Here is a 26553-nt window from a genome sequence, read left to right on the forward strand (position 1 = left end):
GTGACTTGTCCAGAGTCACACAGTTTGTAACTTTCTGATTTGAACTCAAGATCTTCCTTACTTTAGGTACAAGGCTCTATCTACTTTGCCACCTAGAGCTTTCTCAATATTGGTTTTGGAGTCATAGGTTTTTCTTGGCAAAGACCATTTCCTTGTCCAGTGTGTTCCCATTTTACAGATGGGTCTGTGGTTGTTGAGTCATTTCAGTCGTGTCTGACTTTTTGTGACCCCATTTGAGGTTTTCTTGGTAAAGATACTAGAGAATTTTTTTGTTTTGTTTTTGTCATTTCCTTCCCTGGCACATTTTACAGATGAGGAAACTGAGGCAAGTGACTTGCCCAGGATCACACAGCTGTGAAGCATCTAAGGCTGGATTTGAACTCATATCTTCCTGGCACTCCATCCATCATGCCACCCAGCTGTCTCTCATGTTATAGACAAAGAAACAAAAAGCCCAATGTCTTGACCAAGATCACGTAGTTAGTAAACATCCTAGGGGGGATTTGAACCTTACTACTCTGACTCCAGAACCAGAACTCTTTCTTTGTGCCTCAGTTCATTTTATCATTATTATTATTAATTTTACTGATGGATGAGTCTTGTTTTTACCTCACAATTCTTTTTCTTTTTCTTTTTCTTTTTTTCTTTTTGGCTAGGCAGTGGGGTTAAGTGACTTGCCGAGGGTCACACAGCTAGTAAATGCTATGTGCCTGAGACAGGATTTGAACTCAGGTCCTCCTGAATCCAGGGCTGGTGCTCTATCTACTGCGCCACCTAGCTGCCCCTATATCACAATTATTAGTGGAAGTGCACACTACTCCTGCCAAAATGAACCCTTTCTTGTTACAGAGAAAGAGTTCAACAGAAATATAGTGACTTTGTCTAACAATGTGTACAGCATTCTGCCCTAGTAGTTCCTCATCTGTCCACTGAGAGGAGAAAGGTAATACTTGATTACACATTCTTTGGAATCATTATTAGTTTGTTAGTTAGCTGGAGGTCAGTTTCCTTTGAATATTTTATTCATTTTCTATTCTGCAGTTCACTCCTTAAAGGCTGATCCCAAGTTGGTACTCACAAATGTACCCTGTGACCTGAATGCCTTCCTCCCTCAAAAGCTAAAAATAGAGCTGTGAAGGTGGTGATGGTCAGGGCTGGATAGCCTTGGAGGGTAATGAGGCATCTGCTAGTTGACTGGATGGAGAAAAGTTCCAGGTGTAGATGAGAGCGAGTGGGAAGAAGTGGTCTGAATCTGGCAGCCACACTGAACCCAGTGACCCAACGTGTTCAATGGGGGCTCACCCATCACCACCGGGATTTCATTTGGAGATGATGCGGCTCCCCGCGGGAGCTAGATTCATTTTCCAAGGCCTGGCCCTTACTTTGTAGATGAGGCAGCTGATGCAGAGAGATGATCTGAATTCTCCGACTGAGCATCCCAAGTGAATGAAAAACACTTGGTTGAGAACCAGTCGACAGCAGGAGGGAGAGCTGAACTGGTAACTGTCTGCCAGGTGATGGACGCCAAGGAGTTCCTGCTTGTCAACTTAAGGGGCAGACTTCTGTCTCCAGAACCATCCATCTGACAAACTGTCTCGGGATTGTGCAACCAGAGAAATCCAGAAGGGCACCGAGTCAGACCCAGTTGCCGCCTGTCTTTCCTGCTCCAGGAGGGGAGCCATGGCACATCTAACTGAACTCCCACCCCCACTGCTTTCCCTCTTACCTTTGAAGTGGCTCCAATGAATTGTTTTAACAGCAGAAGCTTTCCTATTAGCCTAATTAGGATTTTTTTTTTCATGGCTCAACATGAATGATTTAATTTTGCATTCCTGAATCAGATACCAACTGAACTGCAAGGGAAAAGTGGTCAGTATTGGAAAGGAAGGCAAGCTGTGGGAGAATTAAGAAACTGCCATAATAGCGCAGTGGATAGAGCAGCGGCCCTGGAATCAGGAGGACCTGAGTTCAAATCCAGCTTCAGACATATAACACTCACTAGTTATGTGACTTTGGGCAAGTCATTTAATCCCAATTGCCTCACCAAAAAACAAAAAAGAAGAAGAAGAAATTGCCATAAGCTACTCTAGGATGAGATTTGGCATGACCTCGGGATGGGGACTGTCTTCACCTCTATCCTATGTGAGCAATGGCCCCTCCGTAGGTGGTGTGGTACAAGTGAAAAGGATACTGGCTTTGGAGTCAATGGGGCCAAATCTCCACTTCACTGTTACTTTTGTGAGAAAGAAGCAAGTGACCAAAATCATCATAATAGTCGACAGGCATTGAATGTCTACAATGGGCAATGTGTTAGACTTTGGGAATACCAATACCAAACAATGAAATGAATCTTAATCCTATTAATAAAGTTGATAACAGAGGGAGGCGGAATGGTGTAATGGGAAGAGTATTGAATATGCAGGAAGAAGACCTGGGTTCTCAGCACTTGTTAGGGCACCTGGGGTAAGTGACTTTACCTCTGAAGGCCTCAGTTTTCTCTTCTGTAAAATGGGGTTGGGCTAGATGGCCCCTGCAGTGTCTTAGCGTGCTATGTCTATGACTTTTAAGGAGGAAGTACATTTGCCAGAATGCTCTCCCCAGCTCAGGAAGCCGCGTATGGCAAACCGCTACCAACTCCATTTTATTTTATTTTATGTTTGGTGAGGCAGTTGAGGTTAAGTGACTTGCCCAGAGTCACACAGCTAGTGAGTGTTATGTGTCTGAGGCTGGATTTGAACTCAGGTCCTCCTGACTTCAGGGCCAGTGCTCCATCTACTGTACCACCTAGTTGCCCCTTACAAACCCCATTTTAAAGATAAAATGGTCCAAAGAAGTGCAAGCAGGTGGTTTTAAGGTAGGGACAGGGACCAGGACCTGTGATTTCACCGGCATAGGGAATTTCCTGGTAAGGTTGCCACGTTCTTTGCAAATTCCAGTCTTTGTTGTCTACAGCGTTGAAAGATTCAGTGATCTCTCTATGGCCACACGGGGAAGGGGAGGATAAATAAATGTGTCTATACTATGCACCACGCACTGCAATAAGCATTTTTGACAAAGATTGTCTCATTTTATCCTCACAACAATCCTAGAAGGGAGGTGCTATTATTCTCCCCATTTTACAGTTGAGGAAACTGAGGCCAACTGAGGTTAAATGACTTGCCCAGGGTTACACGGCTAGTGTCTGAGGCTGGATCTGAAAGCAAGTTTTCCTAATCCCAGGTCCGGTGCTCTATCTCCTGTTGCTGCCAGAGGCAGGGTAGAACTCGAACCCAGTTCTGCCTACGAGGCCATCTCTTTAGCCTGGGAAATTAAAAAGATCCTATAATCACCCCTTTCAAGATGGCATTCTCCCTCCTAGAGGCCCTGTGTCGGCTCTCCTAGGTGTGGGTGAGCTGGTTACTCAACAGATTCCGGCAGTCCTACAATCAGGTACTCCTGTGAGTTCAGATGAACTCTGACTAACCAGAGGTTGTCATATAAACCCTTTTACAAGTAGGAATCACTTTATATACCCTTCAGATGGGCAGCTCACCACCCTAACAGCTTTCTCTTACAAGGGGGACATAATGGTTGAGCCAATGATGCCTGTTTCTCCATGATCCAGTTCCCGGGCTGTGAGGGTGGGGCATCTAGACCCGAAGAATAACTCACATTGACGGTATTTCACATCAGTCCCTTCTTGGGACTTAAATCTGGACTGGGTCTAAGGAATCTAGATTTAAAGCTGGGAGGTGCCCTGGAGGCTTGCTTGTCTAACCATCCCATTTTACAGATGAGGAAACTGAGGTGCAAAGTCACAAAAATGGAAGAGTTGGAATTTAAACCCACATCCAGAGAGCGCTCCTTCCACTGCTTTTCCAAGGTTTATGTGACCAAATCACTGGAGCCCCAGACCTCCCCAGGCTCCAGGACCAGGGCTTCAAGTATATTGCTGCTTCTACTAAAATCAGTGAAACAGAGCTGGTGGTGATTTGGGGACTGGGGGTTGCAAGAGAGAGTTGGGGAGTAGCAACGTGTATCTTAATGATGACTTTCCCCACTGCACTCTGCCCTTTTTTTTTTATTATGGTCTGCCTCCCAGCCTTAATCTACTTGAAACAGCCTAGTTCCTCCTCTTCCTTAAACCCAATGACCTTCTTTTCTGTCCTTGTCCTCATGGCACATTAGGTTAAAATCCAATATAATTGGCCCTGACCTCAGATTCTCTCTTGTCTGAATTTAAGCCTGTTATTTCCCTTGATAAAATGGAAGCTTCTGGAGGCCAGTCAATGAATCAGTAAGTATTTGCTAAGTGCCTACTAGCCCTGGCGATAGGAAGAAAGTCCAAAGAAGAAAGTCTCAGCTCTCCAGGAAGGGAATAAGCATTCATTAAGAGCCTGCTATGTGCCAGGCTCTGTGCTAATACCATCCTCATGGCAGCCCTGGTAGGTGGGTGCTACTATGATCTCCATTGGACGTTTGAGGAAACTGAAGCAGACCTAGGTTAAATGACTTGTCCAGCTAGTAAGTATCTGAGGCTGGATTTGAACTCAGGTCTTCTTGACTCCAGCCAAAGTGCTTTATGCTCAAAGCTACCCCATGGCTACCAAGATTCTGACTATAACGGGGGAGAGGAACGCTTACATCTCTTTTTCTCTCTGGCATTTAGCTTGTTTTTTGATTGACTGATTTCAGAAAGGTGATTGCTAAAGTAACATGTTATTTTTGTGGAAAAGATAGGGGATGGTAGGCTGGGTGCCTTGGTCTCAGACTTTTTGGATTCAGCGCTCCTATCAGAATTTTTTTTTTCCTTGTTGGGTATGTTAGGGTTTATGTGGGGGAGATTTTCCCAATGGCACCTGTGCAGTTTCTGAAGTTGGGATTATATTATAAAGGCCCAGGTGGGTTGGTGCCCAAATCAAAAAGGGGGAAGACTGGGAGATTGCCAAGCAGTAGAAAAAGGCTCAGGGAAGTATTGGGTTGTAATGGTAGGTGTGGTTGTGTAGGAGACTAACCCCATGATTAGCTATGGCTGGGAGGGTGGGATTTAATCCATCTTGCCTCTCTTCCTCGCCTTGATTACACACCCTTTGGGGTCGAGCTACGGTGCTAAGCAAGGGTATTAAATCAGATGGAACTGGTCTGACGGCCAAGCAGATGCAAAGAATAGAAGTTGGTTGATGTCAACTTGACCGAGGTCTCAGAGGGGTTGTCTGTATGACCTTGAGCATGTCTCTTGGCCTCATTTGCCATCTCCACAAAATGAAGGGGGACTGTCTAGGTGCCTTGCGGTGACCTTCCAGTTCTTAGTTTAAATCTGAGCCTGTGACCTCCTGTAATTGAGTGCTTCGTGCCAAGAGGTATCTAGGAGGAGTCTGGTCAGGAAGCTGCTGAGCTTAGCTACCTGGGAAATGCAAATGGAGACCTTATCTCTCCTTTTCCCACCCTCCTGCCCCAGAGATGGCCAGGCCACCCTCTTGTCTTTACCTGCCTGCCTCCTTCCGTGCTCTGTGGAACCAGCCACTTTAAACAACCCCAGCTGGTCGAACAGGATGGAAGAATTTAAGGGAAACCCCCAGCCTAGTCCTCCTCTGTCTCCCCCCACCCCCGAGCTTCCCCTCCCTCCAACCCCTGTCTTCCATGAAGTGGAAACCCGCCTATCCAATCCTTCTGTGCAAACCGGTTGGGCTATGATCTTCAGACCTTCAGATGTTAAACAGTAACTTTCCTAAGTATGTCGGTGGTAGGGCCGACGTGGGGACTCTTGGGAGCACAGGCCTTGGGTAAATAGAACACTCAGGGAAGGAGATTCTATCCTCCACGCCTTTTCCTGCCCCTCTAAGCCCTCCAGCTGTTGAAGGTAGGACAGCTCAGACGGAGTTATTTTTTTCTCAGATAACAACGTCTTAAAGATGAAAAAGAGCTTTAGGATCAGAGTCTTCATCTCCAGGTTTTACAAGCAAGGAAAAAGAAGGGAGTGGTTTGCCCAAAGTCACATAAGTAGGATCATATGATGACGGATAGACCTTAGGAGGCCATTCAATACAACTACACTCCTTGGTTTGTTTTTTTGCTTTTTTTCAGATGAGGAAACTGAGTCCCAGAGAACAAGTGACAATCCAAGGTAATTATTAGATGAGAGCCAGATGTCATCACTCCCAGGCCAGGCTCTTTCCAAGCAGACTTCCCTGAGTATCTGGGAATTACCAGATGCCCCCCACTCCATCTTCCTTGATACTAAATAGGTATTAAAATCATAAGCCCATGGATTTTTGAACTGGAAGGGACCTCTGAGGCTGTCTGGTCCCCCTTATTTTACAAGGGGGCAGACAACACAGGTGATCAGAGTTGAAAGGGACCCTTGAGGTTAGTTGAATGCCCTCATTTTGCTGAGGCCATGGAGAATCTTGAGATACAAGGTGACTTACTGAGTTATAGAGCTTTAGTTATGTGGCAAAGCCAGCATTTGAACCCAGATGCTCTGATCCCAAGGGGCAGCTACATGGTGCAGTGGATAGAGTACCAGGCTTGGAGTGAGGAAGACTCATCTTCCTGAGTTCAAATCCAGCCTCAGACATTTAGTAGCTGTGTGACCCTGGGCAAATCACTTCACCCTGTTTGCCTCAGCTTCCCCATCTGTAAAATGAGAAGGAAGCGGCAAACCACTCTAGTATCTTTGCCGAGAAAACCCCAAGCGGCATCACAAAGGGTGGCGTTTGATTGAAATGACTCAGCAGCAAAATCTCTCATTCCAAGGCCAATGCTCTTCCCCCTCCACATTAGGCTCCAATTTCGTTCTCCAGACCGTGTTATCTTCCTCTCTTAGTACACCCAAGAGGAAGGACGGGCCAGTTATCCTTTGTGTCTGGGGGCTGGAGGGTGGGAGGAGGCGGGCAGAGCTTCTGAGAAGCAAAGCCAGGGTTGTACAAGGTCCCAAGTGCCCCAAGTAGAAGCAGATCCCAGTGGCTGGGGAGTCTAGACAAGTCTCCACTCTGTGGACCAGGCTCATGACAGATCCCTATGTAATTCTGTGGGAGGGCTGGGTATGGTGGGGGATGCAACCACACAGGTACCCTGCGACTACTGAGTAGATAATTGTAGGTCAGAATCTCACTGGAAATGCCTATCTCTTTGACTACAAGGTTTAATAATTGATTGGAATTCTGCTTTAAGAAGCACACACACACACGCACACACACACACACACACACACACACACACACACACACACACACCCTTTGGTGTTTTCACTTTCATAAACTTGGAGGCTGGCCAGCATCTCCTGGTGACAGGTATTGCCCTTTATTCTGCCTCATTCCTGATTGGAGATTATTCATTTATGAATGGGTGGCTGTAAAAACTTGTCTCATACATATGAATATTGGACATGGAAATTTTAATTGGGGGAGAGTTCTGCCTTTACCGACAAGGGCTGCGGCAACATGTTTCTGGGGCTGGTGTTGAAGAACTGACTTTTTTTTTCTCCTCTCTTTTTCTCCTTTAAATTTTACTGCTGGCGTTTTCCAAATGGCATTTGTCAAGAAGGCATTAACTGAGCGGACTGTTGGATCCCCTTACAGATCATGATTTTGGAAGGAAGTGGTGTGATGAATCTCAATTCCAGCAACCATCTTCTCCACCAACAGCCGGCCTGGACAGACAGTTACCCCACATGCAATGGTAGGAGGACCTTGACTCTGGGTGGGGTTAGGTGCCTGGTACTATTTCCCCCATACTCAAGTGAGTCCATTCTTTTCACCTTAGGGGACAGTGTCCTGGAAAAACATTGACTTTTAGGTCAAGTGGGGAAGGTAGAACTTTCTCAACGATGAATTCCCTTGTGGAATGGTGGCGTCCCCCCAGTTGGTTCCATTTGGCAGTTTTCTCCAGTTCTGGTCTTCCCATCTTGGAGAATGGTGCCTGAGTGGGATCTGTTGAAAGAGAGGTTGGTGGGCCGGGCAGGTAGTACCTGAAGGAGAGGTTCATGTTTCAAGTTTTCATCCTTCTTTCTCAACGAATCCAGGACAGGACAAGATTGATTGTAGTGGCTGAGGACGGCTTAATAATAATTCTATTTAAGAATCTATTTAATCCTTTACTAAATTAAGAGAAAGTAAAGTAGGATAATAAGTATTTATTCAGCCCAAATACATCACTTTATAAGGGATGAAGGGAGGAGGCTAGGAAGGACTTAGGAACACTAAGTTTGCCAGTTTGACCCCTTAGCTTATTTCTCTACCCTGCTGATTTCATTTTTCTTTCTTTCCTTTTTTTTTAAACCAAAATCATAGTGTTTAAAACAAGAAGGACCATTAGCGATCATCTACTTCAACCCAGTTTTTATAGATTAAGAAAAGAGTCTCACAGCGGTTAAATGATATGCCCAATGCCATAACAAATAGTAAATAGTGGAGTTACAATTCATAGGATAAGACAATCACATTTGGAAGGTCATCTAGCCCCTTTATTTTACCTTTGAGTAAACTGAGCCCTAGAGAAGATAAATGACTTTTATAAGGTCACACATGTAGTAAGTGGCAGAACTCAGCTCTCTGAATTTCCATACCACCATAACTACTGCTGGCAGGTGGGGATTTAAACTTCCTTCCTGGGTGGGTGGGGGTGGTTGTCCTCTCTACAGTGCCTACCATGCCCACCAGCTACTGATGTCCCATCTCTCAAATCATGGCCTTCTGGTTGTGTATGTTGCAACCTCCCCTATTCCTCCATTTCCAGGGTCCCTCTGCCATGGTGTGTCTTTCCAACCCAATCTTCTTTGCTGGGGAGGGCCAATGGCCATATAGCCCTCTTCCAGTTGAATTTACCTCCAAAGCAGCTATTCCTTTTTGACTCTCAAACCACTATTCTTTTCATTCCATGACACAAATTTGGTACTGAGCTTGGGTTCCAATTCCCTTAAGGCCTAAGTATGTCCTAATATTTATCAAATAGGGGAGGAGGCTCTCAGCCTCTTCAGTGCCAGCTTACAAAGTTGAGGCTTATAATCAGGGTCCCACCAAAGAGTTCCTAATATTTCAGATGGAAATTTTTCTTTTATTATTCAAGGAGCATGCCCACCCCAGGCTGAGAAAGGAGAGAGCCGTGTGATTGCTGATTATTACATGAGGATCTTTACTTTCCAGTTACCACCCCAGATGTGAGAAGTTCTGGGGGAAAACATGACTTTGTCTCCTTTCCAACCCATTTGTGACTATTGTGGTGATAGGGGTGGGGGATCATGGCACACTTTCAAATTTCCCTGGGGGAGTTGCAGAGTGAATCAGAATGTGAATCAGAGCCATGCAATTTTCTTGGTATTTGCAGACTGGAAAGCAGGAGGATTTCCCCCAACTTCATCTATGAAATGAAAACGTTGAGACTCCATTATCAATGAGGCCCCTTCTAGATCCAAACTGTACAATTACCACAAGAGGAACAAATTGGGTCAAGCAATAAGTCAACAGATTAATCATTAGCAAATGTCTCTTAACTCCCTCTCCATACGAGGAGAACCCCAATCCAGTGCATCTCCATACGATGCAATGCAATGCAATACAATCCAGTTTAGTTCAGTCTAGCCAGTAAGCATTTATTTATACTAACTCTGTGCCAGGCACTATACTTACAAAGAGGAAAAAACACCACCTCTGCCTTCGAGGAGTGTCCATTCTAACAGAGAAGACAAGGGGCAGCTGTGTGGTGCAGTGGATAAAGCACTGGCCCTGGAGTCAGGAGGACCTGAGTTCAAATCCAGCCTCAGACACATAATACTTACTAGCCGTGTGACTCTGGACCCGTCACGATTGCCTCCTTAAAAGAAAAAAGAAAAGAAAGGAAAAAGAAAATAACCAGGTATAAGCAATATAGATAGATGCAAAGAAGGAAGGTCGTCTCAGGGTGGCACTAGCTTCTTGGGCTTGGGAAACATTTGTTAAGAGCTTACGATGTGCCAGGCACTGTTCTAGACTCCAGAGATGCAGTCCCTCCAAGGAGTTTACATTTCCCTGAGGCTGTTCATTATTTCTCAGTGTCTGAGGGTTCCAAGGACAGCAGGGGTTCTTGGCTCTGGGTGGTGGTGAGTTGGACGGGACGAGGGAGTCAGGTTTGTTCCAGACTGGCTTCCCTGCTCCAGCAAGACTGGATAGTGTCCAGGTCTCAAATCGTAGTCTCTGCAGACACTCAGCACACAAAGGAATTGGGGACCACGTGCATTTCTCTGCTTCTTCCCAATAATCAATGGGCGGGGCTTTCTTTGGGAAATCTAAAGAAATTGCCAAGTTGATTTTAAAATCTTAATAGCTGACATTTCCATAGTATTTACTATGTGTTAAGCACTTAACGTGTATTATTTCATTTGATCCTTATATAACAACCCTGCACAGTAGGTACTGTTATTATCTCCATGTTACAGTTGAGGAAACTGAGGCAGACAGGTTGAGTCACAGAGCTAATAAGTATCTGAGGCTGGATTTGAACTTCCTGAGTCCAGGCCTATTGCTCTAACTACTGTGGCACCTGGCTGCTCTAAGGCTTGATCAGACTTTTGGTTTTATTGCTATGGGGAATTCCCAAGTGAGTAAACTTCCTCAAACAATGCAGGTCAGCCAGTTCTCTGCAACCTATAGTCATAGGAAATTGCCTCAGAAAGTGGGCTTGACTAGAGTCACACAAGTGAATATATCCCAGATTTAAAGCTGAAAGGGGCCTTACAGGCCATTGAGTCTGACCCCTTCATCTTCCAGATGGGGAAACTGAGGTATAGAAAAGTTAAAGTTAAATGTCTTACCTAGCTTCATCCAACTAGTAAGTGCCTGAGGCAGGATTTGAACCCAGACCTTCCTGTTGTCAGATCCATTATTCTGTCTATTACACCATGCTGTGTCTAATTTTAAAATAAAAGCTAAAATGGAAAACTAATTTTGGAGCTACACCGAGAAGTAGGACTCATTCCCAGAAGCCATGTTTATACCCCAGTCAGCTGGGTGAAAACTCTCTGAAATGGAGTCCATTATTTGGGTGCTGGGGCATTTCTGGATCTCCTCAGTAGCTGAGCATTTGAGCAGAATTTTCCCCGATTCATTGGGTCATGAAGTCTTCTCCTTTCAGTTGGCATCCAGGACTGTTTCCCTTCACAAAACGGCCTGTCAGGGGTTCCCTGTGCACATTCCCTTTCCTGCCTTTGCACAGGCTTCCCCTTCATGCCTGGAATGTTCCTTTTCCTGATCTCTGCCCTTTAGCTTCCAGTGTAGCACAGATCAGGGGTCTGCCCGATTGTCTTCTTCCCTCTCCTTCCCTGTTCTTAATGTTCTCTCTTTCATGAAATTGCTTAGCATTTACTTAATTAAGCACGTTGTTTTCCATTAGCAGAGTGTGAGCCCCTTGAGGGCAAAGGCTCTTTTCATTTTGGTCTTTGTATATCTCCAATACCAAGCACAGTGCTTGACTCATTTATTGAACTGAATTTTGGAAGCTGGAATCCACTCTAGAAAACAAGATATTTGGAGCTCATTTCACTTTGGAAAGGAACAAGGGGCCTGGGATTGAGTGGAACTCCCATCATCATGGTGCCCATTTTTGGTATCCAGAATCTTTTGTCCCCTAAATCAGTCTGGTATCCATCTTCCCAAGGATGCTGAGATCAAAGCAAAGGAATTGAAATCAATCAGACTGTCAACAAGCATTTCTTTAGCACTTGCTCTGTGCTGGGTTCTGAGGGACAGAGAGATGACCATAGAGCCTTAAAGAAGCTCTTGTTGGCCACTGCCTTTGGGCCTACAGAACCATGTCACAGATAACATAGGCCGGACCCTTGCACTTCAGAATCACAGACAGAAGAGCTGGATGGGACCTCGAGGTCTTGGTCAGCTGTTCAATGTCTTTCCCCATAATACCATAAACCCAATGCAATTTTCTTTCCCAGAGTTTGGGGTTGGCTGTTTAGATTCCCTCCTCTCTAATTTTGGGTGTTACAAATGGACCTCCTTAGTCTGAGTATAAAAGACAGTCATCCATTGGCTGTTCCTTGTCATGAGAAGGGTTGAATTTTCTAACCCTCCTTATATTCCTTAGAGGGATCGCTCCATTCCTTTCTCCAATAAAGTAACCCCCAACACGCAAAGAGAAAATGGGTTTGTTTGTAGGATGGACTCAAATTATCACGGGCAAGACATGTACCTGGAATGGTTTGAGGTCATAGTAGGCTCAACATATACTTTATTCAGTTATTTTCAACTATTTCCTGACCCCATTTGGGGTTTTCTTGGCCAAGATACTGAAGTGACTTGCCATTTCCTTCTCCAGCTCATCTTACAGATGAGGAAACTGAAGCAAACAGGGTGAAGTGCCTTGCTCAGGGTCATAAAGCTAGTAAGTGTCTGAGGGTGAATTTGAACTCAGGTCTTCCTGATTCCAGGCCCAAAGCTCTATCCATTGAGACACCTAGCTGCCCCAACATATCCTTATTAAATTCATTTGGCCCAGCCAGATTTCCTATGGAGAGGAACTTGTCTTTCCCACAGTGAATTAGACTTTTGGTAAACAAATATGATGTAGGATCATAATCAGAAATTTAAAGCTGAAGGGACATTGGAGACCATTGGTCCAACTCTTTCATTCAGACTGTTCAGTTGCCCTTAATTATACCCTTGTAGTAAAGAGAGAAGGAACCTCCCTAACGAGGATACTCATAGGCATAACTGGAAAGCCCCAGTGAATGTCCTTCTGCTACACCTCCCGAGTTTGGAAGGAGCCCCCTTCTCAGAAGCTAGGCCATATGCCATGGGCCAAGCACTCTGTCAGGGGCTGGAAATACAAAACCTCCAGCTTACATTGTCTCAGAGAATTCTCTTAGACCCATGTAAATGAAGAAAAATATGCTGACTATTCACATCCCAATTTTGACACACATTGGCTGTGTGACCCTGAGGAAGTTCCATAATATTCTGGTGCTCATCCAAATTCTTTAAGACCATAAAGTTTCAGAAGGTGTCAACCTGCATTGGAAGAGGGCATTTATTTCTTCATCCAGGAATTCCCTTTGCCATTAAAATCACAAGTCTTATACTTAGCCCTATCCCTATCCCTATTCCCATCTCTTGGAGAAGGAAATGGCAAAGCACTCCAGTACCTTTGCCAAGAAAACCACAATAGGGGATCAGGAAGGGTCAGACATGACTGAACGACAAATTCCTATTTCTATCCTTATCTCTATTCCTGTCCCTGTCCCTCTGTCTATCCTCACCCCTATCTCTATCCCTAACCATAATCCCATCTTTAACACTCTCCCTTTCCCTACGTCTTTGTGTGTGTATATATGTACATACTTCTTCATACATGCACAAGAACATGAAGAGTAAATACAGGATAATTTTAGGAGAAGGTGCCGTCCAGCAGCTGGGGGAGGGAGGGAGATAAGGAAATACTTGCTATAAGAGGTGTTACTTGAGCTAAGTTTGGAAGAGAGCTTGGGTTTCTAAGAACCAAGGATGAGGAGGGTGTGTAATTGGAGTCCATCAACTGTTGTGTGTGAGGAAGAGCACAGGAGGCCAGTCTGGCTAGAACACAGGATGTGTGCAGGGATAACCAGTCTGGTTGGCTAGATAAGAGGCAGCCAGATTTTGAAGGGGCTAAGATACCAAATAAAGAAGCCTGCATTTTATCCTGGAGATGACAGGGTGCCATTGAAGCTTCTTAGGTAAGAGAATAACCCAGTCAGGTCTACGCTTCAGGATGTTAGTTTGGCAGTGGTGTAGACAATGGATCTAGACTGTCTGGAGAGCAGAGTCAGGAAGTCTTAGTGTGTAGGCTAGATGTTTGTGTCCTTGGACCCATAAGCACTGGATGCCAGTAGGGTAATGAATGTCTCAGCCCAGCAGCTTTCAAAGGTTATTACCAGGTTATGAAGAGGTTTCAGTCTGTACCAGGGAAGGGAATCCTCACGCTGACTAAATTACAGGCACTTGAAGTCAGTATTCAAAGTAAATTATGGGATCCTAGATCCTAGGCCTCTCATTGGAAGGGACTTCAGAGACCAGCCTCCTCATTTTACAGATGTGGAAATTGAGGCTCAGAAAACTGGATACAATTGCTGCCAGCCTTGCATTGCACAATCTCTGACACACTTAGGCACAACGAGAAGATTAGGTGATAACGTATACACTCCAGGTAAATGGCAGTTATGAAAAATTCACCCCAGCATTCAAAAAATTCAGTAGCCAGCAACACTGTTGTTCCTACCAAAGTAAGTGGGAGGGAGAGCCAACAGCTGTGTTTGGAAAAAGCAAGGAAGTCTTAGTCAGAGAACCGGATACCCCTCTCAGAGTCATTCCGATCAATCAACAAGCCTTTATTAAGTGCATACTGTGTGCCAGGCACTATGATAAAGACAAGAGAAGAGAAAGACAAGCATGAACCTGTCCCTGCCCTCAAAGAGCTTACATTTGAATGCCAACATGGCTTTGGTGGAAAATGGGGTGACATGGTGTGTGTGTGTGTGCGCGCGCACTTGCTAATTACTGGGTCTGTGATTAAATAGCTGCTGAAAATATAATCATGCTCTCTACTTAGCTTCCTTCTAAGGAGCTCTGAAAAAAGGGTCATGTCTCTTGTCCTTATAAAGTTCCCTGGGAACGATAGAGACGGGAAAGTATTATTGGACCCATTTTTCCTGGGAAGGAGGTGGAGGTAGAGAGAGGAGATGAATTTAACTGAGGCTTTCCAGACAGCCCGTAGTCCAGCTAGGCTAAGAGCTCAAATCTCCAACTCTTGGTGTTTTGGAGCAGATGGAGCACTGAACTGGATGCCAGGAAGACCTAGGTTCCAATTCCTGTCCCTGACACTTAGTAGCTGTGTGCTATAGGCACATCCATTAACCTCTCTGAGTCTCTATTTCCTCATTTTACAAATGAGGATAAAAATAATACTTGTAGAAAGACTTGTGTAACGATCAAATGAAACACTTATTCAGAACACGTTATTTAATTATTTTAACCCAATTAACACAGGCCACTCTCCTTCTCCCCTCCTTCCAAAAATAAAAAAAAAAGAAAAATGAAACCTTTAAAACATGTATAGTCAATCAATACTAATTCTACCATTCTCTATGTCCCAAAATGTATGTTTCATTCTGTGCAGAGCGCTTTGTGAACTTTAAGAAGCTATATAAATACTTGACGTCGTTATTATTTATGCCTGTATGTCTGTCCAGGAGCCAGACCACCTCCTTCCCACTCCCCCACGTGTTGTCAACGCCCCCTGCTCCGACCCGCTACTTTTAGATGTGTTTTCTGTTAATCTATTAGCCCAGTACAAAAATAGTCCCATCGTCATCCTCCCTGAGTACGCTCCCAGCTTACTCATCGGATCTCCTCTTTTTTCAGTTTCCAGTGGGTTTTTTGGAGGCCAATGGCACGAGACCCATCCCCAGTACTGGACCAAGTACCAGGTGTGGGAGTGGCTCCAGCACCTCCTTGATACCAACCAGCTTGATGCCAACTGCATCCCCTTCCAGGAATTCGACATCAACGGGGAACATTTGTGCAGCATGACCTTGCAAGAGTTTAGCCGAGCAGCGGGGGCAGCTGGCCAGATCCTCTATAACAACTTGCAACATCTCAAGTGGAATGGTGAATACACTCCTCTCTGCTCGCTCCATCCCCACCTTCTGTGGGCTCTGCTAGACACATTGGGAGAGTGCAGGGCTCTGGGAGAAAGGATTCTTTGGCAAAGAGGACCAGGATTGCTTTTGCTTGCATTTTTCTAGGAAAAGAAATAGCAAGGAGTGGAAGGGGAGACAGTGTAGATAACTAGAGATGGTCTCTTTCCTAATCCTTTTGAGTTCAGAAGATTCAACTCCCTTCTCATCCCACTGCTAAATTTTCATGAAAATAGTAGCGGGCTAGCCATCTACCCAGTCACAGTTTCCTTTAGGAAGCCCTTAAAGTGAATTCAGACAGTAAAGCCATCACTAGCTCATTCAGTCAGGTTAAAATCTCACGGCTAAGATTTATTCTATCGACAATTTGAAAGCCAGCCTCAAAATTTTTACTATAAAGCCCCTGTCCAGGAGCTGTGTATATTTATCCTTTTTTGTCTTTGGAGCCTCGGACATGGGTAAACCAGTATAATTCAAATCAATAGGGTTGGAGGTAGATAGAGAATTGGCAGATTTTACAGATGAAACAACCGAGTCACAGAAAAGTGAAGTGGCTTGCCTGAGATCCCACAGGTAATAAGTGGCAGTCAGACTGTAACCCACGATAGCTGACTCCCAACCCAGTTCTCTTACTACATCAAGCTGTCTCTCGATTCAGTCCAACAAGCGTCAACCAAGCCTCAGTAGGGTGTAGGACACTACCTCTCAATTCACTCCAATAGGCATTTACTAAGTCCCTGCTGTGGGCAGGCCACTGCCAAGCATACAAAGACAAAGAGAAAAGCCAGGCGTCCATGCCTTAAGCATCTTGGGTTCTATACCAGCTTGCGCTCTCTCGGCTACCTAAGATACTATAGAATATTAATACCTAAATAAGAGATTCCCTATAGAATAGAGATAGCCTAATATTCGTATCTCCAAACACTGATAGAAAAAAGTGTCTTGACTGTTTTTAAAGGGGTCGGGGTGAAGAGCACTGAAGCTGAAATCACAGAGCCTGGGTTCCAACCCCAGGCTTTCTTTCATCTGCTACCTGTCTGACCTCAGGCAACCTGCTTGGCTGGAACCTTTGTTTTCTTATCTGTGACACAGAGTTAGACTACATGACCTCCAATCCAAGGTCCCTGCCAGTCTGAAATATATAGTCCTAAGAGTTCTTCCCCTTCCCCCTTTAAAATTGTTTATTGCTACCTTTTGATTTTATATCCCTTTTTATTTCCCAGTGTATCCGTCTTGTCCCAGAAGGCCACCCCTTAAAATAAGAAAAGTGAGAGGAAAAAAAAAAGTTTAACAAATCCAACCAGCATATTGGAAAAAGGTCTGCCGCTATCGTTTGCATTCCATGTTCAGTTTGCCCCTCCCCCACCTCTGCAGAGAAGCAGGAGTCTTACTATTTCTCTCCAGCAAATATTGATTGTCTGTCTGCAAGATGCTTTTGTCAGGGGCTACCTGAAACAAAGAAACAGAAACCAAAAATCAGACCCTCCCTCAAAGTGCTTACATTTTACTGGACTTAAAACCTATGGTTTAAAAATTTATTTATTTTTCCCACTTAAGAGTATTTTATTTTTTTCAATTATATACAAAGACAGTTCTCAACATTTACTTTCATAAGATTTTGAGTTCCAGGTTTTTTTCTCCCTCCCTCCCCTTCCCCTTCCCCAGGATGACATGCAATCTGATATAGGCTCCATGCTATATTTATTTATGTGTCATTCAAAGCCAGAAGGGCTTTGAATGGGATCCACTGGGATCCACTAGTGTAAAGTCATCCAACATTAAAAACCAAGGACTCCCAAGTCACATGCTCTAAATGAGCTCTTCTCTCCAAGCATATAGGGAAAGACCTAGCCCCAAAGGGAAGGGAATTGATGCCTTGTTAATGGGACTTTTGGGCTTCTCAGCTGGTCATGTGGAAGCAGTGACTCCTCAGATAGGAAGGATATTCCAACTTTTGACAGCTGCCATCAGCACTGAGAAGGGACTTGAGAGCTGAGCGAGAGGACTCTGGTGTCAGTTCAGGAACATTCCACTCCGCCACGGCCCCACCGCCATTTTGGATGAGCTCATCTGTCAGTCCCTCATTCCTTTGCACCCAGCTCATGGTGGTTGCTAATTTCATTTATTTTTTTACTAGAACCAAACCAAACAAAACACTAAAAATAAACCTGAGGACTCAACCGTGGCAGATGAAGCCAAAAGCCTTCCTTCCCCTCTCCGCCCCCCAGTTAAAATCCACTTTTTTCAAGCCTTGGCCTGACTGAACTCAGGGGATGTCATTATGTCATGGTTTTAAAAGCTGGAAAGAACCTTAAAAGTTATCAAGTCCAACCCTGTCATTTCATAGATGAGGAAAATGAGGCCCAGGTATATTCAAGAATGTGCCCAAGGTCACACAGATAGTGGCAGAGCTAGAATTTGAACTTGGGTCGTCAGATAAGAAAACTGAGGTTCAGAAAGGCTAAGTGAATCTAACCCCCTCATTTTTAGGAGGAGGAACTGAGGTCTCCTGAAGTCATTCAGGCAGCAGTTGGAAGAGCCGGGGTTCCAACTCTGGTCATCTCATTAAATTCAGTGCCCTTTCCACTGGATTATACTGCCCTCAAAATGTCTCCATTCTACTGGAAGAGTACAGGATGTGCACAGACAAGTCAGTAGAAGTGCTTTCATGAGGAGGAGGAGGGAAAGCCTTCCAAGGGGATTGATTGCCTGCATCAGTGGGAGCCGTGGAGGCCTCCTGAGTAAACACAAGAAGGGCTCAGAGACGGGGGCAGTCAGTGGAGGTCCAGACTCTCAAACTGTGCAGGTGTCGTGAGGAATTAGGGCACAGTCAGAATCTTGAGCTTGGGTTCTCTCCCTGGTCCCCCATCATTTTAACTTTCCAAACCATCCTCTGCAGGTCAATGCAGCAGTGACCCATTCCAGTCCACCCACAATGTCATTGTGAAGACAGAGCAAGCAGGTAAGCAATCACTGGTGGAGAGATCCCTGCAGAGAGGGATCAGTCAGAGAGAAAGGACTTTAAGAAAAATCGCTGACGTTAAATTGTGGTTCAAGGTTGGCAAAGTACTTTCCATAAATTACCTCACTTGAGCCTCATGAGAGACAGGTATTATGGCTGTTATTATCATTGTGGAGTCCTTTCAGTTGTGTCTGACTCTCTCTGTGACCCTAGTGGGCTTTTCTTGGCAAAGATACTGGATTAGCAACCTCATTTTACAGATGAGGAAACTGAGGCATGGAGAGGTTCAGTGACCTACCCAAGATCACATAGGTGGCAATCAGCAGAGCTGGAGTTCCATCCCAGGTCCTCTGACTCTAAATCTTAGTAGGGCCAGGGGAGAGGAAAGAAGAATCCGTCACTGGCTTCAGTGGGCACCCAAGTTTCAGGCATCCAAGGCCAGAATTTGGCCCTCGGGTGCTTTTGTGAATCATGTGGGATAGAAACTGGCCCAGTGCATGTATTTACTCCTTAACCAGGTAGCTACTCCCTGGTTATTAAAGGCAAAACCAAGAGTAGCTAAGCACATTAATTAGCTTTGCTGGGAATCCCTATATATGGATTCTCCAGGAGTTTAAACCTCTCCCTTCAGTGACCCTACAGGCACCCTCCTCAAGGACCATGGGGTGGTGAAGTCCCAAAGAGCCCCATTCTTCCTTCCTGAGCACCCCAGCTTTCTTGTGGCACCAGCTCAGGAGAGTGGAGCCAAAGGGTGGAAAGGCTGCTCCATCCTTGGAGGGGGAAGAGAAAAGAAGGTCCCGAGACGGGGCAACACCCCCCAAACCTCCTGGGCTGTCTTTGCTTCCCAAAACAGCAGATGTATGGGGTGACCAAACAAGGAGAGGGCGTAACCCAAAGAGCTGGAGCTTGGGGTGCCCCAACACGTAGATCTTAGGTAGGATACCAGCTAAATCCCTGTGTCGTAAAAAGGACTTAGGCAGTGAGTCAGATTTCGTATGATTTGTGCAGTAAAAACAAAATGAAGATCTCAAAGGATCATAGACTTAGAGTGGGAACAGACCTCAGAGCCCATCTGGTCCAATCCTCTCATTTGACATATGGGGAAACTGAGGCCCGGAGATGGGAGGACACGACAGACCAAGGTTACATGGACAGTTGGGATTCAAATCCAGGTCTTCTGAGTTGGAACTCAGCTCTCTTCCCATTTCCCAGGCTGTAGGCTTTCTGCTGAAGAACAATATAAATATTTTTTAAGTTGGGGTGGTGGGGGTGCAGAGGAGAGGTCTTTTCATATTTCTAAAGCCAGGAAAATAAACACATTAAGATATCGTCCTAATTAGTTGCTGGCATTAATGGAGCTCAAACAACTGCCAGGGGAAGTTTCTTTTTGGAGACCAGCCAGGAGTTGGGGGGATGCTATGGAGTTAGGCTTCACTTTGGGTGGTGAAGGGGAGTTTATCTTTGATTCAGAAATTTAAAGGGGCATTCAGGGCTGAGAAGAGGTGATCCTCAGGCCCCAAATCTGCTGTGCAGAGAAGGACATCCTAGCTCTTTCTAGGACTGGTACACTTGACCCCCAATATTTTTATTTGCTTTTGCAAACTCTTCTCCTCCTTAAAATGCTGCATGGCGTAGGTGGATTCATTTTTTTTTAATTAAAAGGGATTAAGATTAGTTTCATTTTGAAAAAACATCCTGATACCCCTGAGGCTAACTGGAAACCCTCAGAGGTGTCAGCAGACAGGGCTGAGGATCAATGCACACAGAATGAGCTCCATACAATTATGAGAAAACATATCATTTTGTAAAGACCACTACTCATTAATTATACAATTTTGTCCTAGAAAAGTTACCCTTGTACCCTCTCCCCACCCTCACGTGAAACAGTAATAATTATTTATGCTCAGAAGAGGATAGAGTGTGGTATGCTGGGAAGCTGGTCAGGAGATACTTGAATGAATGAATGAAATGAACAAAAAACACTTATTAAGTAATTATGATGTGAAAGGCACCACGGCATATGGCATAGAAATCTGGTCCTGGAGCCGGGATGAGCTGGGTTCAAATCCTGTTTTTGATACAGATGGGGCTTGTATGACTCTGGCCAAGTCACTTGCCGAGTTCTAGACAATTTTCTAAGATAGTGTGTTTCAGAGATGGTGCCAATCTACATTGACAAAGAGGCCAGTTCTCTTATCTGGGCATTCCCTATGATCAATGAAATCACATCTCGTCCCTATCCTTATGTATTCAGCATAGTGTTAGGGGCCAGTGATATGAATACAAAAAGACAGGCAGGCCTGCTCTCAAGGAGCTTATGTTCTAATGATTGAGACAAAGCATAAAGAGGATTGGTGGCCAGGGAAAAGCATTATGATCTCAAAAGTCACAAAGCTGGTGACTTGACAAAAGTTTTTTTCTTGCCCCCCCTGAATTCTCCCCTTTTTCTTTTTCCTTTCAGATCCTTCCATTATGACCACTTGGAAAGAAGATAATTATTTATATGACGCAAACTATGGTAGCACAGTAGGTAACTACCATCCTACCATTCGAGCCATTTTCAAATTACCCACAATGACATTTAGTAAGGGGGTAGCTTCTAAACTTCCCGTTGTCTTTCTTTGATTTAGAAATGATGGACAGCAAAACTTTCTGCCGAGCTCAGATCTCCATGACAACCACTGGCCACCTCCCCATTGGTAAGATAATCAATTACATCTCTGAGTTCAAATGTTCTGATTCCCTTTGCTTCTTAAAAGTGATTGGCATTCTAGGTCTCACTCTCCATGTAGTTTTCCTTATGGAATTGGCTCCCACGTGACTTGGGGAAGGGCAGTTATTTCAAAGGAAATCTCTAATATGCAGAGCAAGTGAATTCTAATGGATTTGTTAAGTCTTTTGAGTTGACCTCTCCTTTCTTTGATCTTCTCCCTACGCTAGCTGGTCCCCACTGTCATTACGCACTCCTCCACCTCCCCACATCTTTTCTGAGCAAAATCTGCTTGCAGCAAAGAATTTCATAAAAGCAAAGTACAAATTAGGGCAACATTGAATGTGATGTCTCAACGTCTGCATTGTAGGGGGAATTAAAGTGTAAGGAAGCCTGACTACCATAGTGGAATGAATACTGGGGCTTGGAGTCGCAGACTTTGGGTTCCAGTTCCAGTTTCACAACTTACCGATGGGACCTTGATCCCTCCCCCACCCCTCACCTCCCCATAAAAGGAGGGGATTGGATGAGATGGCCACAAAAAGCCCTTTCAGGCTTAACGTTCTTTGAGTGTGTGAATGCCTTAACCCAAAGGATTGAATCTCAGGTTGTGGAATTTCAGTTATAAGCAAAGTATTTGTATTGTAGGTGAGGGGCATCATAGTTTTGTATAAACTCTTGGAATCACCCCAACCGGTGTGGCTGCCAACTCTGCCTACTTTCAGAGCCAGCCCCGATGCCTTATTAGTCATTACCAAAGGTGTTTATAATGCATTAGTGCTGAGCACAGCATGTTACTGATATTAATAGCTTACATTTATGGAGTGCTTACTCTGTGCTGGGCACTGTGCTAATAGCTTTGCAATTCGTAATAATTGTATGTATCCTTACAAGAATCCTCAGAGGTAGGCACTATTCTTATCTTCATTTTACAGATAAGGAAACTGAGGCAAACAGGTTGAAGTGTCACATAGCTTGGAAGTGTCTAGAGCTCAAGTTTTCCTTACTTCTGGCCACTGGACCACCTAACTTAACATATATCCATAAGTCCCCAGACCCATCAGCCATATGAGTGGGTACCAAATGACAAAATGCTCAGTAGTGGGAGAGGAGTTAGTCTTAACACATGGATGTGCATTGACTTGTAGAACCTGCCACAGAATCATAGAATCTCAGAATTTAAAGAGATTTCAAAGGTCATTTAGTCTAACCAACACCTGAATAGAAATCCCATTTTAGATACTTATTAGCTGGGTAAATGACTATGCAACAACAATAAAAACATCAAAAACCCCCCAAAACCTCAGTGCCTCAGTTTCCCCATCTGTAAAATACGGTATCTGGACTCAGTGCTTTCAGCTCTAAATTGATGACCCTTTGAGCCTTATCCTGCCTCTATCTGAAGCCCCTTAGCCATAGGGGGGCTGTCCCTTTTCAAGGCATCCCATTCTACTGCTAGAGAGAGCTCCCATTTCCCTGAATCTTCCATTTCTTTCTCCTCCAGGGCTGAGTGAGACTAGTCTGGTCCTCTTCTGGATAGATGTCAGCCCACTTTGTACCTTCACTGGGTGCCTCCTCTGTCTTGTCTTCTATCCACTCCACATCTCCAAATCCTCCCTGCTGATCTTCATAGTACGGGCTCAGGGCATCTGCTCGTTCTGCTTGCCCTCCTTGGGATGCCACCCAGCATGGGTCTTTGTCTAGGCTAACTGGAGAGATAACTAGATAGCCCGACTTTGGTCCCTTAATCCATTTACTTACTTGTGTGTTTGCTCTCAGGGGCACAAGGTTTGCTCAGACTAAAGGAATGAGAATGAAAGTTGGCCAGATTAGCTACCTCATCTGTGAATCTATGATTCCCTCCTTATGAATCTGGCCTGGGGCAATTCGTTCAATTTCCATTCAGCAAAGTTTATTAAGAGCCCATTTTGTGCAAGACTGTGCTACACACTGGGAGTGCAGAGATGAAAATGAACTGGTCTTTGCTTTCAAGTCATTTGGACTATTTTTTTGGGGTGTTGAGCTGGATAAGATATGTACACAGATAAGTAGAGTCCAAGGTGGGCAGTGATGGCAGCCAGCAAAGTAATCAGACCAAATGGCTCTAGAAATATTTGTGGAAGGAATTGAGGGGTCATTCAGCTAGGGAAATCTGGGAAGGCTGCCCGGAGGAAGATGAGAGAGCAGAGGATTCTGAAAAGCAGAGAAGAGGAAGGAGTACATTTTAGTCAAGGATGTTGAGGCAGAAAATCAGTTGATAAACCATTAAGTATTTTTTAATTTCATTTTTTTGAAGGCAATTGGGGTAAAATGACTTGCCTAGGGTCACACAGCTAGTAAGTGTCAAGTGTTTGGTCTGAGGCCAGATTTGAATTCAGGTCCTCCTCTCCACTGTGCCACCTTGCTTCCTGTTAATTCAATTTTTTTCAACAAGCATTTGTTAAGCACTTACTATATACCAGGTACTTTAAGGATACAAAGAAAAAAAGTGAAATATTCCTTGCCTTCAAAGGGCTTGCATTGTAATTGGGAAAAATTAAAAAAAGATATATGCAGAATAGGTAGAAGGTAATCTTGAGAGGGGAAGGGGCTAGCAACATGGAGGACCCAAAAAGGCCTTGGGAAACAGTGTGATTTGGCACTGGAAAAGCTGAGTTCAAATCTTCCTTCAGATATTTATTGTGTGACCCTGGTCACATTACCCTCAATTACATTTAGCCTCAGTTTCCTCACTGTAATAGCACCTACCTCACAAGCTTCTTGTGAGGATTAGTTGAGATATTATAGTTCAAGTACTTTGTAAGCCTTAAAGTGCTTATAATGCAATATTGTTGTCGTAATTATTGCTATTGGCATTAAAGGAAGCCAGAGATTCTGGGAGGTGAAGATTAGGAGCGAGGGCATTTCAGCTATGGGGTCAGCCAATACAAAGGCTGGGAGGCCAGAGATGGAATATTTGGTAAACAGCTAATAATTCAGTTTGACCCAATAGTAGACTATAGGAAGAAGACTTATAACAAAATCAGGCTTGAGAGAGAGGTTGAGATGAGATTGGGGAAGGAGTGTGTATTTCATACAAGACCGAGAAGTGACTGTCCCTACTCCCTTCCTACTCCCAGAGAGACCCAAAGGTAGTAATAGAGCAAAGAAATGCATTGGTGCCAGGTTAATGTGCAGGGTTTAATTCTCATGCAATCTCTGCCAGGACTTTTCTGAGGTAATCTCTTTAGAGAAAAGCTTACCGAAGTCACAGCTGGGGTACTGGGGTGGAAAGACTGGTGGGTGGGGAACCAGAGGACTTGGCTTTGCCCCAGGTCTCATTCTTTGCGGCGGGAGTGTTAGGGGAACCTTCGTTTCATGGAAGGTGTACCCCCAAATGGCTGTCCCTTGAATCAACCACTCAACATGTAATTGTTAAGGCACTGTGCTAGGCGCTGGGGTTACAAAGACCAAAATGAAGCAATCCCTGCCCCAAGGAACTGACTTTCTATCAGGGGAGATAACATGTACATAAAATATTTACAAAATAAATACAAGGTAATTTTAGGGGGAGGAGGTGGGTGGTGGAAAGCATACTAGCTCGAAAACCAGGAAAGGCTTCATGCACAAGATGGCACTTGAGCAGTTTTGAGGGAAACTGGGATTCTGGGAGAGGAGGGAATGAATATCAGGCATGGGGAGCAGCCAATGAAAAGGTGTGGAGATGAGAGATGGAATATTGTATGTGAAGACATCAAGAAAGCCCTGTAGAATGTGGGAAGGGGCGTAATGTAGGATAAGCATGAATCAAGAGTGGGAACAATATTAATATTTCCAGGCATTAGGACTTACTTGTGTCTTATTTATGCCTTATATGCTTCCTCAGTGAATGAGAACAGACTTAAAGAGATTGGAATTTGTTGGCTAGTCTGGACGGAGTATGAGGAATTGCCCTGTGCCTATGCTGAGAGGAATGTGGTGCAATGGAAAGAGCCCTGGGATTAAGATGTTGGATCTGGTCCTGGTTCCATCAGCCATAGGCTGGATCACCTGGAGTCAGTCACTTTGCCTAGGAGTTTCCTATGAGATGATCTCTGAGGCCCTTCCCAGCTCTGACACTCTGAAAATGAAGCCACACCCAGGCTGGGCTGTGGCTCTCACAGCCCAGGACCGGCCGGAGAGAGCCCAATTCCAGAAGTCTTCTTAGCTAACACTGCTTCCCTAATGGGTTTCTTTGGAAGGAGTCAGGAGCTGAGGATGAATGAGTCTGAACCAAACAACAGCATAGTGTTAGAGACGATTCGGTCTGGTTGGAGCTAAGGGCACAGTCCTGATACCCTGAGCCTGGGGAACTTGGCTTTGCTAAACCTGGGTTTTATTCCAAGCTAGGAAATGGGGATAGGAAATCTTGGCTCCCCATCTGCTTTAGACAGTGAAGGAAAAAAAGCTTTTTTGGTGAGGGGAAGGCATCTAATTTTGTACAGTGGATAGAGCTCTAGACCTGGAGTTGAAAAGACCCGAGTTCAGACACTTCCTAGTTGTGTGACCCCAAGCAAGTCACTTAACTGCTATCTGCCTCAGTTTCCTCATCTATAAAATGGAGATAATAGTAGCATCTTCCTCCCAGGATTGTTGTGAGGATCAACTGGTATTTTTAAATATTTTTAAATTTTTACCTTTTGGAGGGCAGCTAGGTGGTGCAGTGGATAGAGCACTGGCCCTGAAGTCAGGAGGACCTGAGTTCAAATCCGGCCTCAGACCAAACACTTGACACTTACTAGCTGTGTGACCCTGGGCAAGTCACTTAACCCCAATTACCTCAAAAAAAATTTACCTTTTTAAAAAATGTTTTTAAATTTAATTTTTAATTATCATCTTTGCAATTTTTTTTTATCTGAGGTCAAATTTGACCTCAGGTCCTCCTGACTCCAGGGCCAATGCTCTATCCACTGTGCCACCTAGCTGTCCCTATTTTTACAGGTCTTAAACCTTTATGCAAACACTTAACTATTACCTGGTGGTCATAGTGGAGGGGTCTAGGGGAAGAACCTCATTAGCAGTTCCAGACTAGATCTGTCCAGCACAACTGAAGAGCAGTCAATCAGTTAACAAATATTTATGTGTCTATTACGTGCCAAGCAGCGTAATAGACCGGAATACAAAGAAAGCTAAAAGACAGTAGTTGCCCTCGAGGAGCTCGCAGTCTACGATAACATACAAATAGCTGTGTACAAACAATCTATATGCAGGATAGATTAGAAGTAAACAAGG

General features: G+C 44.6%; 1 protein-coding gene across 9 annotated transcripts in view; it reads left to right on the forward strand.

The window, feature by feature from the left end:
* The window catches only part of EHF (ETS homologous factor), a 69162-nt gene that overhangs the window by 29351 nt on the left and 13258 nt on the right, over window positions 1-26553 (forward strand). For 2 of the 9 annotated variants that reach the window (XM_078148087.1, XM_020963919.2), the window contains 6 exons: window positions 6064-6103; window positions 7560-7659; window positions 15357-15602; window positions 18531-18593; window positions 21055-21123; window positions 21224-21292. In XM_078148087.1, the coding sequence (XP_078004213.1) occupies window positions 7563-7659; window positions 15357-15602; window positions 18531-18593; window positions 21055-21123; window positions 21224-21292 (544 nt within the window). In that variant the 5' untranslated portion in view covers window positions 6064-6103; window positions 7560-7562. Of the gene's footprint in view, window positions 1-6063; window positions 6104-7521; window positions 7660-15356; window positions 15603-18530; window positions 18594-21054; window positions 21124-21223; window positions 21293-26553 lie in introns of all 9 variants that reach the window. The other 7 variants (XM_020963914.2, XM_020963911.2, XM_020963915.2 and 4 more) reach the window with 5 other exon arrangements.

This window comes from Phascolarctos cinereus, unplaced genomic scaffold (genome assembly GCF_003287225.1).
Source record: "Phascolarctos cinereus isolate Bilbo 61053 unplaced genomic scaffold, phaCin_HiC Scaffold_9;HRSCAF=440, whole genome shotgun sequence".
Classification (NCBI taxonomy): domain Eukaryota; kingdom Metazoa; phylum Chordata; class Mammalia; order Diprotodontia; family Phascolarctidae; genus Phascolarctos; species Phascolarctos cinereus.